General features: G+C 38.5%; 1 protein-coding gene across 1 annotated transcript in view; it reads left to right on the top strand.

Annotated features, from left to right (window-relative positions):
- Positions 1-16,219, top strand: part of LOC146332559 (C-myc promoter-binding protein-like) — a 117,661-nt gene that overhangs the window by 67,763 nt on the left and 33,679 nt on the right. The window contains exons 13-15 of the mRNA XM_084729882.1: positions 4,777-4,922; positions 6,380-6,418; positions 15,397-15,530. Coding sequence (XP_084586008.1) covers positions 4,777-4,922; positions 6,380-6,418; positions 15,397-15,530 — 319 coding nt within the window. The remainder of the gene's footprint in view (positions 1-4,776; positions 4,923-6,379; positions 6,419-15,396; positions 15,531-16,219) is intronic.

A 16,219-nucleotide genomic window follows, 5' to 3' on the forward strand; every position in this document is an offset into this window, starting at 1 on the left:
ATAAAGGCTTTTTTCAGATTTTGCCAGGAGACTACCTTGAACCTTTCTTCTTTCCAGAACTTTTGTATTCTCTAACAAAGAACGCCTTCATTCTACTTGTTTGAACTTTTGTTTGAGTGCTCTGGACTTCTTCATTTTATCTTAGAAAATAGGAGAATTTTCTCAACCCTTAAAGGAACACATAATCCTTCAGTTAATCACAAATATACATGTTCAAAGAGACACATGGTTATTAATGAAAAATTGTACACACAAACTAAAGCTGTCAGACAAACGTAGTGGAGTTAAAAGAACAATATTTTCCTCTGAGGTGTTGGAGCAGAAGTATAAAGTTGCATAAAATGGAAATACTCAAGTAAAGCAAAAGAACTCAAATTTGTACTAAATTACTACAGTATACTTGAGTAAATGTACTTTCATGTGCTACGTTCTGCTGCTGCCAGACAGTTGATCAGAGTCACAGAGGAAACGGGGTGAACGGATGAACCCAGCTGTCCTTTTCTTCAGCAGCGTCGTCAAACTTCTCACATGAAAACACACAAAGCTGTTCACTGCTGACAGAGCCGCGAGCCAATTTTTTCTCCCCAAATGACAACTTCCATCAAAATGTTTACTGATCACAGATGGTTTAAGCTTTACTGCCTTAATACCAGTCATCTGAGAAAAGGGCTCTGTCCTGTGCAAGAGCAGATAGTTCACCACTAACTCCTGAGAAAGACTCCTGACTGAACGTTTGGTAGAATTATTGGTTTACTGTGCTTTCTAGTGGGTAAACACTAGAAGGCACATAATTACTGCAGTTTTAGAGGGTGAGCAAATCATCCACCACGATTTAGAAGCTCATAGAAACTTCTGTATGTAGTCTTTTAGGCAAAATATAATCAGAAGGAGCCTTGGCATGTTTTGACAGGAGTTCTTTTGATGGGCAGGTTATTAAATTGGTGTAAAAAAGCTGGTAAATGGATCTGAAGTTAAGATTATTTTGTCAGAGTATTATTTCCAAGGTCATTGAAGCCAAATGGAATGAGATTTCTTTTGGAGAGAAATTATCACAGATTTTTACACCTGCACAGATATAAACTAGACATTTTTTTTTTACTCTGATGAATTCTTTTTCTTATTATTAGTGGAATAAAGGGCTCAGTATATGCTGTATTCCCCCGAATAGCTCCACAGACCTAAGACAGCATGACTTTCAACCCAGCTCGAGCTCTTTGAGAAATTTCCCCAATGTCATTCCTCTCAGCTCCCAGACTTTTTTTTACAAGCATCTGGAAAACACCTCGAGGCGACACCTCATGTGTTGTCAGTTCCTCAGATCACGTCTCAGTCAAGGTCATGTGGACCAAGAGACAGGCTGATATTTGTTTAAATCTTCTATTGAGGGACAGATTTAAACAAACAAACCCTAAAAGAGCGAAAACAAACAGTGCTAAGACTGAGAATTATGTGACTGACCATAAACATGAGGCTTTTATGGGCAGATCAGGAGGCCGAATAATCAATCGAAATTTTAATGAAATCCAATCACGATAGAAATTAAGACTCCAAATAACGATCATTTTCACAATTGATCAATCGGTCGATTATTTTTTCGATTAATGAATTGCTGTTTGGTCTATAAAATGTCAGTAAAAGGTGAAAAATACTGTTATTGAAGAAGCTGGAATCATAGAATTTTGACTTTTTTTTCTTTAAAAATTGCTCAACCTGATTAATCGATTATCAAAGTAGTTGGTGATTAATTTCATAATCAATTAATAATTAGATAATTGTTGCAGCTATAGAGAAGATGCAATATTTGTGTCATGTTTTTGTGCTGCAGAGACGTCCTCGTCTACGTTATATTCTGCAGACTTAAGAAAACATCTTTTTTTTCATAATTTTAACGTTTTTCACTGAAAATGAGAACAACTGTGTAAAAATCATCATTCCTTCTACTATCGCAATTGTAATATCAGTCAAAATAATCGCAATAAGATACTTTTTAAAAAAATCGTTCAGCTCTTGTCTGTCATCCAGAAAAGTTTAGTTTGTTCTAGTTTTTCATCATTAGTCAGACTTCAGTGAAGCCTGTGAAGCCAGTTTGAGTCACAGTTGTACAGTTACAGAGCATGATTAGCACTAATGAGTCTATGAATATATAAACTAATACTGCGTCATCTGTAGCACCTTCCTCTCTACAGCTGGTCAGCCTCAAAAACAGATGGCGTTGTTTAATACATGAGCTCTCATAAGTATCCATCTCCACCTCAGAGTAAATACACACAGAGACTGTTTGGGTAGGGAGGCTGTGGGGTTTGAGGAGACGTCGGGGTCGGAGGTTCAAGGCTGTTTGCAGACTGAAGGTTAGTCAGCTAGCGGCACAGCTGCTAAATGCTCCAGAGGCCCGAGTGTGGCCTCTGGATCGGAGCCCATAAAAGCTGGTTCACATCACAGTTGAAATGAGTTAGGATGAAATCATGGCTGCTCCGCCGAGGGATAGATGGAGCCAAGGTCGTGTCCAGAGTGAGTTATATGATATAGCAGACGGGGATGGCTGCAGCACGTTACATAATGACGTGAGAAAAGATGTAACAACTCGTTCATCATGTGAATGAACTCCTGACCGCTTTTGGACCCGACAACCCATAACAACAAAAAATTATACAAAATCTTAATGTGCCTGAATGGACTTTTTTATGTTTCCCTGCTGCCCTCTAAAATCACAGTTTCCCTAAATTATATGATTATAGTGCTCTCAGTAGAGCATTTGTGACATATTACATCTGCATTTCCTTTTCCTCAGAAAATCAACCCTGAAGACAGACGATAACTGAACATATAACAATAAAAATAATAATAATAATAATCTTTATTTATAGAGAACTTTTCAAAACTGCTTCACAAAGGCAGCAAAATAAAATGAGCACCTTTGATATGTTTCTGGGCTCTGGTGTTGATGTTTTATACCTTGTCACTGAACTGTAGATGTTTAAATTTCCACACACACACCGAGCACACGGTCGCTTTTAGAAAACACAGTTTAAAGAACACAATCACAAGCGTGTAACACAGGAGCATTCTATCCTATCTTACCGTCTAACTTTTTTTTTACACAGACCTCAGTTCAGCTGCGTTAGTCCTTTCTCTGCCGGCTCAGAGGCAGAACAGAGGGTCTCCCCCGTCGCGTGTTTAAACCTTTATACAGAACGACAAGGTGGAATAATGGCACAACATTCCCGCCTTGAACAGGCCGCGTGAAAGGAGCTAATGACCAGACCAGAGGCTACGTGCATTCACCTTACAGTGATATGACACAAAGAAAAGCAAAAATCAATTTCCACCTTTGCAAGTGAATGTAGAGGAAATGTATTAGATCAGTGTTTTATTAATTAAATTAAACTAATCATTAAGGGAGAAATATAATATATTTTCATGTAATAAATCACGAACAAAGGAACACTTTGCACATCTATTAGATGAGACAGATATGTAGGAGAGAGGTGAGTAGACCGAAGAGTTGCAAAAGGACTCCTGCACACTGTCTGTCTAACTTGCAATATACCACTTATTTGCAGCGTTTCGGTGTTAGACCTTCATCAGCCTGATAAAGCGCAGATGAACCATGACATGTCAGCAGAGATAACAGAAATATGACAAGTTGAAATGCTCCTAAATTCTGTTACTGTCTGCCTGTTTTTTGTTATTAAAGTTTAAATTAATGGTGAGTGTTTGCTGTTTATGTGTCGTCAGAAATCATCAATAATCTTTTAGACGGAGAAAATGTTTATAACATTTAAAATGAGCACCAAGGCAGGCAGTGACACAGGCAGCTACTTCCAGTCCAGTGTGTATTTTCAGAGCAGTGGGCTTTAGTTTTTCAGGATAACAGACTGAACTTTCCATTGACAGACATCTGACAGTGACAAACAGCTGATCAACTTACAGTGAAGAACTTGTCTTTGCTTGTTGTTGTCAAATTAAAATGTTGTGCTTGTTTTATGCTCCTGCAGTTTTCCTGCAGCTTGCATGAGCATCACTTGTGATGAGAGGACAGAGGAAACACCTTTCTTCAAGCAGATTGTATATTAAATAGATATCAGTCTGTTTAATATACAGTCTGCGGCTCCAACTCATTGTTTGGACTGCAGAACTAATTTATGGATGTGCAACTGTTACACATTGCTCCTTTAAACCAGCAAGAGTGTCCAGAGGCCTTTTTAGACTCTCCTGGACTCCGCAGTACTTAAAAAGACATTAAAAACTGTGTAGTTAAGCTACTGAAGGCAGTTTTGGTGAGAATCATTGATGATCCAGGTTGTATCAGCTGTAGGAAGTGTTTGGCCTCCACCTCTGTGCTGTGAGCCAGAGGTCATCCATCTCGCTGTCAGCCTCACAGCAGCAGTGCCTTATTAGTCAGTTAAGTTGCTTTCAGCATCTATTAAGGAAGCGATTTACCACGTTGTTGTACTACCCAAATTGGCCATTATACTAATAACATTGTGTTGGCTTGCATTATCCAAACCAAGATAAATGGAAGTTGTGTATATATACATAGAGCCTTCTGTGAGATAATGGATTTCTCAACCACAGAGTCACGTAGAAGTCTGTAAATTGCTCTTGTGAATGCTTACCTCATTTCGGCAGATGAAATGAGTTGAGCTTTGTAATGAAAACTGCTGCTGTATCTTAAATTATCTGTGAGTCATCTCCTGCATTAGTCAAGAAAATAAATCTCTGCAAGGTAAGATTTCTGTCATTTGTAAAAGCTAACCAGAATATTTATGTCCTCAGGTTTCTTGAAGAGCCGCGACCGCTCACACCAGAAGTTCTACTCACTGATGACCAAAACGCAGATGTTCATCCGCTTTATTGAGGAATGCTCCTTTGTCAGCGACAAAGACGCCAGCCTGGCCTTCTTTGATGACTGTGTGGACAAAGTAAGTGTGGTATTTAATCGTATAAAACATACTGTATAGTATGTTTCATGCTCATCCCAGTCTTCCTTTGTTTGGAGTGGTTCTGTGTTTCTCACCTGTTTGTCCTTCTCTTATAGTACTATTACAAGGTTTATGCAACCCTTTAGATCACAGTAGAACTCTAGAATGTTGCTGCAGTTCACTGAGAATCCTCACTTAAATTAGCATTTTCCTACCCAATACAAACAAACCGCTATCTCACAATCAGAAAGAAACCAACAATCAGGTGTTTTCATTTTTAAAAACACAGTTAACTCCTTAATTTGATACCAGATATGTGGCAACAGTAATGTGGCAGTAGGCTGTGTTTTTTGCAAATCATATGAGAAAAATCGCTGAACTTATATTTGGAAAACTTGACTCTTCATCACACTCCCCACTGAAAAACAGCCTCCATTTCCAGCAGTGAGAGCCGAGTAGGTCCTGCTGTTTACCTGTGGTGATTATGTGATGTGATTTCAAACAAAGAAACTCACAACGTCTTTGTCGTTTTGCACAAAGGTGTTGTAGGCAGTATTCTTGGAATTTATGAGTGGAAAAGTTGTGATGAAACTCCACAGAAACAGCGTCCGTCTCCGATAGTGAAACTGTTAACTAACAGCAAAAAATGCCACAGATCTCAACATTACAATGCATGTTTCTGGTTCCATTTATTGATGACAACTTAAAGTATCTACAGCACAAAGCTCCATAAGTGTTTCCTGTGTTTTAATACACTGAGGATGATTTTAAAATGATGATCGCTCCCTGGTGCTACAGTGAAATGTAGAACAGACACTCTGTGGGGTCTAGAGAGTGGAAAAGTCTTAATTGTTATTTTGACAGGTCTTAAAAAGTCATCATGAATTTAAAGTTACATTAATTTCAGTCTCATTAGAGTCATATGTGAAGTCAGAAAAATATAAAGCTCCCTTAAAAAACACCAGAAAATCCATATTATCATCCAGGATTGTTCTCTATTTACATTTGGGAGCATCACCAAAGTCTAACCCTCACACTACTCACAACGTTTACTCTGGTAAACAACCTCATGATGTCATTTGGATCTACATCAACATTAAATGCAGGTTCTCTGGACTTGGTGCATGATAACCAAACATTAGTCACATAAACACAATGAAAGATGTAGGTGAGCTGTTTCAAACCATGTTCCCTGAACCTGACATTGCTAAAACCTTCAAACTTTATTATTTTTTTTCTGCCAGTATGGACATGAAATTGGTCCTAATTCATTCACAAAGGTCTTCAAAAGGTCTTAAAAAGTCTTTCACTTGTTGAAACCTGAAGAAACCCTGTTAGTGATTTACACTTTCCTGTATTTCTTCACGGTCTTTTACCAACCTTGCTTCTCTCCTTTCCGCTTCCAATTTCTTGAGTTTTTCTTTCTCTTTCCCTTTTCTACCTCTGTTTGCAAGCAGCTCTATAATTCAGAGCGGAGTGCAGACAAAGGAGGCAAGGTAAGTCTGTTGTTATTTGGTCTTGATTCTTACTTGTTCTCCTTGATACGTTTAGTTTTGAGATGGGGGATTTGTGCATGGTCCCAGCAAACGACAGAATTACTTAAGATCAAGATACAGGAAACAATATTTGTCGCCTAGACTGCCAGAAGCAAATAGTATTTCTTTAGACAAACCTCCACCACTGCAGCTTTCATGTGATTTTCCCCTTCATCACAGGGTTCATATAAAGTCTTGAAAGTTAGGAAAATGCTTCATTTGGATCATTTTTAATGTTAGAAAATGATTGAAATGAATATACTTCTTGGGAAATGCTTGATTGACTTGACAGTGGATTTTTAGGGCTGAAGTTGATGCCAGCTGATATTCTTTATAAAGGGTATAATATACAGAATGTAGAATATATAACTGAACACACATTTTTCATATCGATCCCTCAAAACCGGTTAACACTTGTGACAAACATACATAAAGGAGACAGGATATTTTACAGTTTAACAGTAAACTTTATTGTCCAATTTGATATCAGGCGACTGAAATGGTAAAAACTTTCACTGGTATTTTTAATAATCATAAATAACTTTAATTAAAAAACACAAAGAGAGCAAAATATAAGTATATATTAAATTTGAATTAAGAAAAAGGTTAAAATACACACAGAATGATGCCTTGAAAGTACTTGAAATGTTCTTGACTTTTACTCTTAAAAAGCTGCACAAACCCTCATCAGTATGTAATATAAATTAGTTCGTAATGACCTGATTTCTATCACCTTTCTAAAATCCTTCTATTTTTAATGAATATTGGAATATTCATTGTTCACCTCAGATTTGCTGCAGCAGCAATTTGTCTTGATAGTGAAAGTGCAGTTGCATAGAAAATCCATGTGCACATTTTTCTGCAAAGATTTCTGCCCTAAATTTTTCATGACTCGGGGGAATGAGGGCTTTTAGTGCTTCAGTGATTTCAGAAGCACTAACGTTTTTACATCCCCTGGGTTCATATTCTTCAGTGTGACACCATGAAGAGCCTTGGAGAGGCTGTCAGAGTGTCTTCTGCGCTCCGCTGGGAGCATTTTGAGTAGTTTGACCCTCAGCGCTCGCAGGGATGTGTTTCTCCATCAGCCTGTGTTTGTATGTTGAAGGTTAAATTTTGTGCATTTGCCGTCTTAAAGTCCAGGCAGTGTTTCGGCTTCCCGCTCACGTCTGTGGGTCACTGGTTTTTGCAGGTGACATTTGTAACAGACTCTGAAATAGACTTGGCCGTCCTTGGATTACTCGTGTATGTGTGTGTGTTCTGGCTGTAATTGAGACATAGTGGAAGTGAACCCAGAGGCCAACATCCTCAGCTTCCCCTCCCCGTGTTCCCAGGCCTGCAGCGGGGCCCGGGTCTCATCGTGCTCCCTGTCTGTGCGCGCGCGCGCGTGTGTGTGTGTGTGTGTGTGTGTGTGTGTGTGTGTGTCTGTGTGTGTGTGTGTCTGTGTGTGTCAGTGTGTGTCAGCTCTACGGGCGATTAAATCCTCAGGCTGTCTATCTGCACTGTGGCTGGATTACATTATCTACTCTCTGGGAGAGAAAGCACGCTGCACCACTCGGCCCACACACAGACGTCACACCTTAGCACACACAAAGGCACATACACAGCAATCACACAGAGAAAGATAAGGTTAAAATGTATTGATCCCTGAGGAGAGTAGTTCATTTCAGCAACAGAACTAATTAAATCCAGAAGTGGAACAAAACAAAAGACAAAGTAATCATACAAATGAAATGTAATTACAACAATTACAAGCTACAAAAATACAAACAATGAAGGGCATAAGTGAATATAAACAACTGTAGGATTCTGCAGGTACAACTCAGACTCCCAAAAAGTTTGGATGCTGTGTAAAATAAACCGTTTTCTGCTATTTAGCATAAAAAATACTTTAATGATTAATCGATTATAAAAGGTGAAGTCTTTTTTACCACTTGCCCAGTTGGGTAGAGGTTGAGGTTGAGGTGACGGTTGGTTGATTTTGTTCTCTTCATTAAAACATGCAGTCAGCAGCTGTTTTGGCTGAACATATTAGAGAGGAGTGCAGATGACTTATAGGTTTACATGAAATCTCAGTTGTTTCTGTATTAATTTACCGTTACAAGTTGATCTGCAGTTATTCAGCCGACTCCGGGTGTCTCTCAGTTGCTCAGCCTCCTGGAAAGCTCCCAGTCTGATTCAGTTGAACTGAATGTTCTTCGAGAGACTCAGACAAGATGTTCTCGTCTCACCTGCCTGTGTTTTTTTTTTCTGATGTCTGCACTGCAGAAGCTCGTTGTCAGACAGATTGCCTCTTCATCATCACAGCTGCCTCCAGTCTCTGTGGAGCAAAGCAGGTTGTCTCACATTTAAAAAAAAAAAACAAAGAACAAAAGCTCCCTGCTCAAACATCCACAGGTATAAATTAAATTATGTGTGTGAGTATCAGGGTGTTGTAGAATTCTCTGTTCTCAAAATAGTCCCAAATACTAATGTTGGAATTACTAGATAGTTTAGTTTATTTGACATTACTAGTCTTATTTTCATTGCTGTCCTTGTAAAGATAATAGATAGGCAGCAAGCTAGGTGAGTAGGCGACATCACACCACCAACAACCATCACTATAAATACCTACATGATCATCATCAATAAAATCATTTCAACTCAAACTAAACTGTAGAAAGAAATTACACTCACATCTTAACAAAGATGGTAAGATTACCCTCATTTAAAGCTGTGGAAGACAGTTTTTTTTGCATCACTGAGTAAAAAATCCACAATGACCTTTCAGTTTATTGTAAGTATTTGTTATTGTATTTGTTATTTGACAGGGACAATACACTGCATCTTACCTGTACTCTATAACTGTTAGCTATAAGCTAATTTTCATTTGTAGTCTAGGAGAATAAACAGAGATCAACATCTCTGCTAAAAAAAATAAAATAAAAACCTCATTCATGTGGTCTGAGAGAAAACAAGACTTGTGTTGCTCCTCTTGAGTCTGTTTTCATGTTTTGAAATTGTAGCCTGTGATGTGAGACTTTGGCCAATAAGAGGTGATTTCAGAGAGAGGTGCGTTCCTATTTGCTGTTCTACGAATGCAGATGCGTGTTAATGTCCCTTCAGATGATAAAAGCCTGATTCAGTGGTCGAATATTCTGCAGAAAATCATGCAACTGTTATGGCGTTTGTTCAAAACACAGCCCAGCGCCACATGGAGCTTCTGGCTCATTATGTCTGATGCCATGGCGATCCCGGTCTGACTCATCAGATGTAGACTGTGAGTAAAGCCTGCCATTGGGTAGCTGTTTCAGACGGCATACGCCATATCCACGAACTGCGGCTGTTGCTATGGGAAACCACAACAACCTCCAGTCTAGCAGCCTGCACGCTGAAAATGGCAAGGCAGCATTTGGTCACTAATGTAAACAAGCTAGTAGCTTTTACCTTTTCTTTTTCAGGAATTCAGCCAGACACGATTTAGCAGCAGCACTGCCACTTCCTCCTGTGCGTTGTGCCGCCCAAAATGATTGTGATTGTTTAAAGAAAAAAAAAACTGGCAAATTGTTTTTGCTCCTGTAGCAGAAAGATAATGTGTAGAGTAGTAGTAGTAGTTCAGAGGAGGATTGTTGTTAATGACATATCCTGTTGAAATGATCAAAACCAACATATCACCAAATGACATTGGCACCAGTCTGGTGCTTGTACAAGTTTATTCAGAATGACGGCATAAATTGTTTCTCTGCAAAGTATGTATGTGCATGTGTGGTTAATCAGTTGTGGATGGCATCGTTCTCTTCACAGACAAAAAAAATAAAAACAAAAATGCTAAATGGGTCGTCAGATATGCTTGGGCAGCTGTTAATTTACTTTGGTGGCCCTCCCAAGGAAAGTCTGTGTGTGGGAGACACTGACACACTTCAGTTGTTGCCTCCTGGAGCTCTAACAGTTTCCTGTGAACAATAATTTGACCTGACTTGACTGAGATTTTTTCTCCAATAGTTCTCGAGTTCTCAAGATATTTTTCCAGCATCAAGCCAACAATTCATTAGACTCCGGCCAGATGTCCTTTTCGTGAAGCACTTCCTGCTAGTTCCCTGAGAACGTGGGATATGTGGTCCCTCTGATGTGTTCTGGATCTGCCCCTGGGGTCTCTTGCCAGGTGGACATGTCCTGAATATCTCCCCCCGGGATACATCCAGGAGGCATGCTGATCAGTTCCCTGAATCAACTGGCTCCTTCCAGCGCTACAGAGCAGTGGTACTACTCTGATCTCTTTCCAGACATCTGAGCTAATGGACATCTAGTATTGTGGTTTAATCTGTGCTCAGAGAAACGTCACATCACACACAGTTTTATCTTTTGATGTGCTGTATTAAACATTAGACATAAGAGAGATAATGAAAGTTTTCTTAGCCAGAAAGACTTTAGACTCAACCAAAGAACAGACACTTCATTCTCCAACACTTTACTGCTTTGACTGAGGTTATTATCAAACTTTAATCATCTCAGACTAACTAGACTAAATTATGAACTTTTAGCAAGTGCCTCACTTCCCTTCCATCCTCCATGAATAAAATCATTGCTTGTAGTGCCAAAGCTTGTCATTAAGCACTTCCCAATTTATGATGCTTCCCTCCGTGACCCTTCATTTTTTTTACGTCCGCTGTAAATCTCAGTCCTCCTGCTTCAAGATTCACTCGGAATACTGAAAGTTTTATCTGTCAGCTCCTCCAACAGGGCTGTAATAAAATATGTGCACTAACTCCAAATGTCAGCGATGAAAATGAAAGGTGTCGCACATTGTGCTCACTGCATTTCATTTTGCCACCTACATTTTTTTTTTCCTTTTTCTGGCAGCTTTTTAATAAAACTCAAGCACTTTTCTCCAACATTGAACAGCCACAACCTGTTACCTTCTGGATAAGGGGTTATAGTTGGAGACAGGCTGGTAGAAACTCGGCTTTACAGTAATTCAGTGCTTCTGCTGAGTTGATTGCAGACTCCTACCTGCTGCGTATCAAACACACAGGACTGAAAGCAAGAAATCTAACCCACACAGGAGCCTTTATAGATTCTATACTACTGTAGAATGTGAATTTAAACCTAAAGAACATTACATAGTCCCTCCCTGCTATGTTGCAATGGGAACAATTAATGCAAATTCAACAGATCCCCATGAATTCTTGCAATTTTGTCCAATCATCGTAGCTTCCCGCGAGTTCCACCAATCATAGCAGTTTCCTGGGCAAACATTAAACGTGTCAATAAACGCTATTTGTTTGTACTTCTTTTTTATTTTGTCATGGGTGCTGAAAAGGATGTTAAAGGTTCCTGCCTTTGTAGCACCTTTCTAGTTTTCCAACTACTCAAAGTGCTTTTACACTGCATGCCACATTGATGCATTCACACACACATTCACACACTAATTGCAGAGGCTGCTGTGCGAGGTGTCTCTGTTATGAACCTTTCTCATTCACACACATTCACATGCCGAAGGTTATGCCTTCAGGAGCAATTTGGGATTCAAAACACAAAGTTTGTCATGGTAAATGACATTTATCAATTCTCTGTCCACGGTTACATTTTCTAGTTTTGTATTTGCTGTTGCTTGAGCTCCATAAAGATTCTGCTTCTTTGTGGAATGCCCCCGAGGTGAATTTATTCATTTACAAATGAGACATATTTGGTTTTTAACCCTGAGCATTTTGTAAGGTTACTTCTGTTTTGTAATTTTAACTTGCTCTAGCAATTTCATTGCAAAAAAATACATACAGACATAACGTGCAAAAAAGTAACTTTTTAAAATCCACAGAATATATGGGGGTGATGAATGCACACAGTACATGACCACCAGATAATTAATTCTCCATATATAAATATGTGTTTAATTGTTCACACAGTAACGGATATCTGCAGCAGAATAAACTTGCTGCTCACACACAGACTCCCCTCCCAGAGGAGCAGATTCAGATTTACGGAGTTGACACATTTTGACTTGAGAAGTGACCTATTGATCCGTGCTTTGACTTTGACCCTCTGTGCTGTTCAGACTCTCACAGTTTCTGACATTTCTGCTCTTCTTTTTGGCTGGACTGCTGCAAAGTTTAGGGGCCAGCACTATAAACAAAGTCTGACTGACTAACTGAGTGTTATTCCTGTTGGCTGAGTTTCCCTGTTGGCTGTTGCTCTTTCAGAAGGTGCGAACAGTCCTAATTACGTCCTCGGGAGGAAACGCTCAACGCAAGAGGCTCTATGATATAACTTTTGGCCTGTGTACCTTTGCTCTGGAGACACTGCATCAAGCATAAATACACACAAAGCTTCACAATGAGGCACAGAGATGCCTCTTTCTGTATCAGATTCAGATTATTTATTTATTTAATTATTTCAAATTCACTGTCAGTTATTTTCTCACATGTGCAGACACACATACAGACCACAGCAGGAGTCTGAACCTAATTTCAGTTAATCCTTAAAACGGTAATATGTAACATTTCCACTTTAGATGTGTTTTATTGAGTTTTGTACTTAGATTGTCCCAAATGCTTTGAACAATGCTCAAATTCAGAGAAATCACAATTTATTCAAGACAAGGATGAGTTTCCTACTAGACACTAGACAGATCAGAGTGAGGAAGGAAGCTGGCGAACGTGACCAAACCTAAAGCGAGTAAAACTTTAATACATTACCTCGTCCATGCACATGATTTCTGCCTGCGTCATGTCCGATATGTATATATATATATATATATATATATATATATGTATATGTATATATATATATATACATATACATATATATATGTATATGTATATGTATATATATATATATATATATATATATATATATATATATATGTATATGTATATGTATATATATATATATATATATATATATATATATATATATATATATATATATATATATATATATATACATATGTATATGTATATGTATATATATATATATATATATATATATATATATATATATATATATATGTATATATATGTATATGTGTATATATATATATATATATATATATATATATATATATATATATATATATATATATGTGTATATATATATATATGTGTATATATATATATATGTGTATATATATATATATATATATATATATATATATATATATATATATTTTAATCTGCATCAGTGGTTGTTGAACAATGAAGATAACTCCCATGATCATGACTACTTCACGATGTCATCAAACTTGAATAATAATGTCTGCCACTTTATTTAATGGATTTTCAAATCCCACCTGTTGAAGGCGTAACAAAAACACAGTTCAGTCAGACAACTCATGTTTTAGAGTGTTTATTCAGCAGCAGAACATAATTTGAGTTTGGCGTCTAGGCTCTGACCTCATCACTCCCCCCAGGTTAAGTTACATAGAGATATAAGAGAGATAAGAGGAGTGATGAGCAAATTCCTGAACCCCCCTGTCGGAGCCTGCAGGTGGATGCTGGGGTGGTGGTGGGTTTAAAAGAGCCAGCAGTGACACCAGTGCAGGGCAGCAATACACTGGCAGGTAGAGGGAGAGATGGGAGGTTTGGCAGTTTAAATAGACCGCCAAATTAGAACGGTGCGTTTGGTATGTGCTACAGAGAGTGAGGCATGTCACGTGTGATTGGCGGATGCAGCTCGAGTTGACTGCATGAACGAGCTCGCAGGTGTCACCACATTTATGGAGATGCATTATAGGTGCAGGATCCTTTTTTTTAGGAGCTTGATCCATACCAGGAACTACATGTTAGGATATTTTAGTCTCTGCTGCATCAGTTTTTGACAACTCTTGTTTAAAGCTTTCTCTTACAAGTTCCCCATCTTTATTTAAGTGCAACACTTAATCATTAGACTACTATTTTAACCAGCTGTCTTAGGAACACCTATTTTGTAACATTTGCATTTCCTATAAGAAATCAGACTCAACTTCATTGGTAAAGTGTGTGTACACAAAAATTTCACCTAAGTTTCTTGCAGCTCTCCGTGTACTTTTATACAGGCCCAAGAGCAAATGATCAGGAAGATAATTTCTATAAAACATTGATGCAAATATGCTGTAAATAACATACATAACCCACATACAATGTTTACATCACACAGCTCTGGGAAAAAGATAAAAGACCACTGCAAATGATCAGTTTTTCTGGTTTTACTATTTATAGGTATGTGTTTGAGTAAATGAACATTTTTGTTGTGTTCTATAAACTAATGGCACAGAATTTAACAGACACTTAAATGGAGCGGCTGACACACATAGAGATGCTGATATGGGTAATATGTTTATTTTTGTATGTACAGTGGATGTTTTATATACAGTGCATGTCTATGTACACGAATATGCTCCCTGCTTAGATTTATATTTGACAGTGATGGATAATAGGGACATGTTATTGCACAATCTGGAACTTAAACTGTGATATATATAATTTTTATAATTCAACTTGACATTAAATAAAAATTGCACAGTAGGAATCAGGTGGAGGAAGATGGAGAACTGTAGTTTCTGCGTGTGTGGTGACAGAGGGCGGCTGCAGAGAGGTAGTGTCATAAAAAAATGAGAGAAAAGAAAGAAAAAGGGAAGCGTGCTCACTCGGGAAATCTAGGTCACCTGCTGTCATCCTCCCTCAGCTCCCGCAGACACTCATTCTGTAGAAATCCTGCTATCAGGGTGGCAGCTACAAAGCTGTTTGGAAATTATGCCTCAGTGAAAAAAAAGAAAAAAATGTTTTTCAAAGGTGACTCAGCCTTTGTCAGGCCAAAACCCTCCTATGCAAACACTGACATGTTTATTACAGGGCATAAAGTCGAGATCTGTGTGGAAGTTCTCGCCTGTCTAATGGGAGTCTCCTTATTTCCATCAGCTGTGATAGATGAGGGGTCACGGTACCACCACCTAAACATCTCTGTCTGTGTTTGTGTGTTCTGTTGTGCAGGTGGACAGTGACAGGCCGGAGGAGGCCAGGCTGATAGAGATTGATGAATCCCAGCGCAGTGAGCACACAGTCTTTATCACACCTCCAGAGCTGCCTCCTCTGCCTGAGGGGGAGGAATATCCACTGTGCTACAGGTAAAAATTGCACTCATAGAGTGGGCATGGGAGAATAAATATACTTTTGTGTTTTATTTGTTGTGAAAGTTGATGTTTAAATAGCATTTTAAAGCTTTGGTAACATTATTTTTACCAAACTTTCACACCAGAAACTACAAATCACATCTGATAACATTGTTATTAGCCAGGAACATAAATCACGTGCAAAGGAATATTAATCTTGATCACGACTTTGACTTCTTACAATTAAATTAAACTGATCGACTGTGATATTGACGTTTAAAATGTTTGTTCTGCTCTGAGAAAGCTCTGCTGCATGTCAGATCAGGTGCTTCCCACACGAACAGCCAGCCTGCAGCCTCTGTTGTATTTTTCTCATCTACTTTGGACAGTGCAGTGACAGCGTCCAGGAATTTTTGCAGAGAGCAGATCGGCAAAATGAAAATCAAATATTTGGAGCAGAAGGTGAAGAGGTAGTTCCTCAAAACAGATCATTATCTGTTGTTTGGATGTTGATGTTAAAGAGACAGTTCACCCAGTTCCACTGACCTGCAGTGCTGTTTATCCATCTGGATGTTTTTGATGTGAGTTGCCCAGTTTTGAAAATATCAGCTGTAGAGATGTCTGCCTTCTCTCCAATATAGTGGGACTAAATGGCACTCGACTTGTGTTGCGCAAAGTGCCAAAAAAAAAAATCAATTTGAAAA

This window comes from Lutjanus erythropterus, chromosome 1 (genome assembly GCF_056507025.1).
Source record: "Lutjanus erythropterus isolate fLutEry1 chromosome 1, fLutEry1.hap2, whole genome shotgun sequence".
NCBI classification, from domain to species: Eukaryota; Metazoa; Chordata; class Actinopteri; order Lutjaniformes; family Lutjanidae; genus Lutjanus; species Lutjanus erythropterus.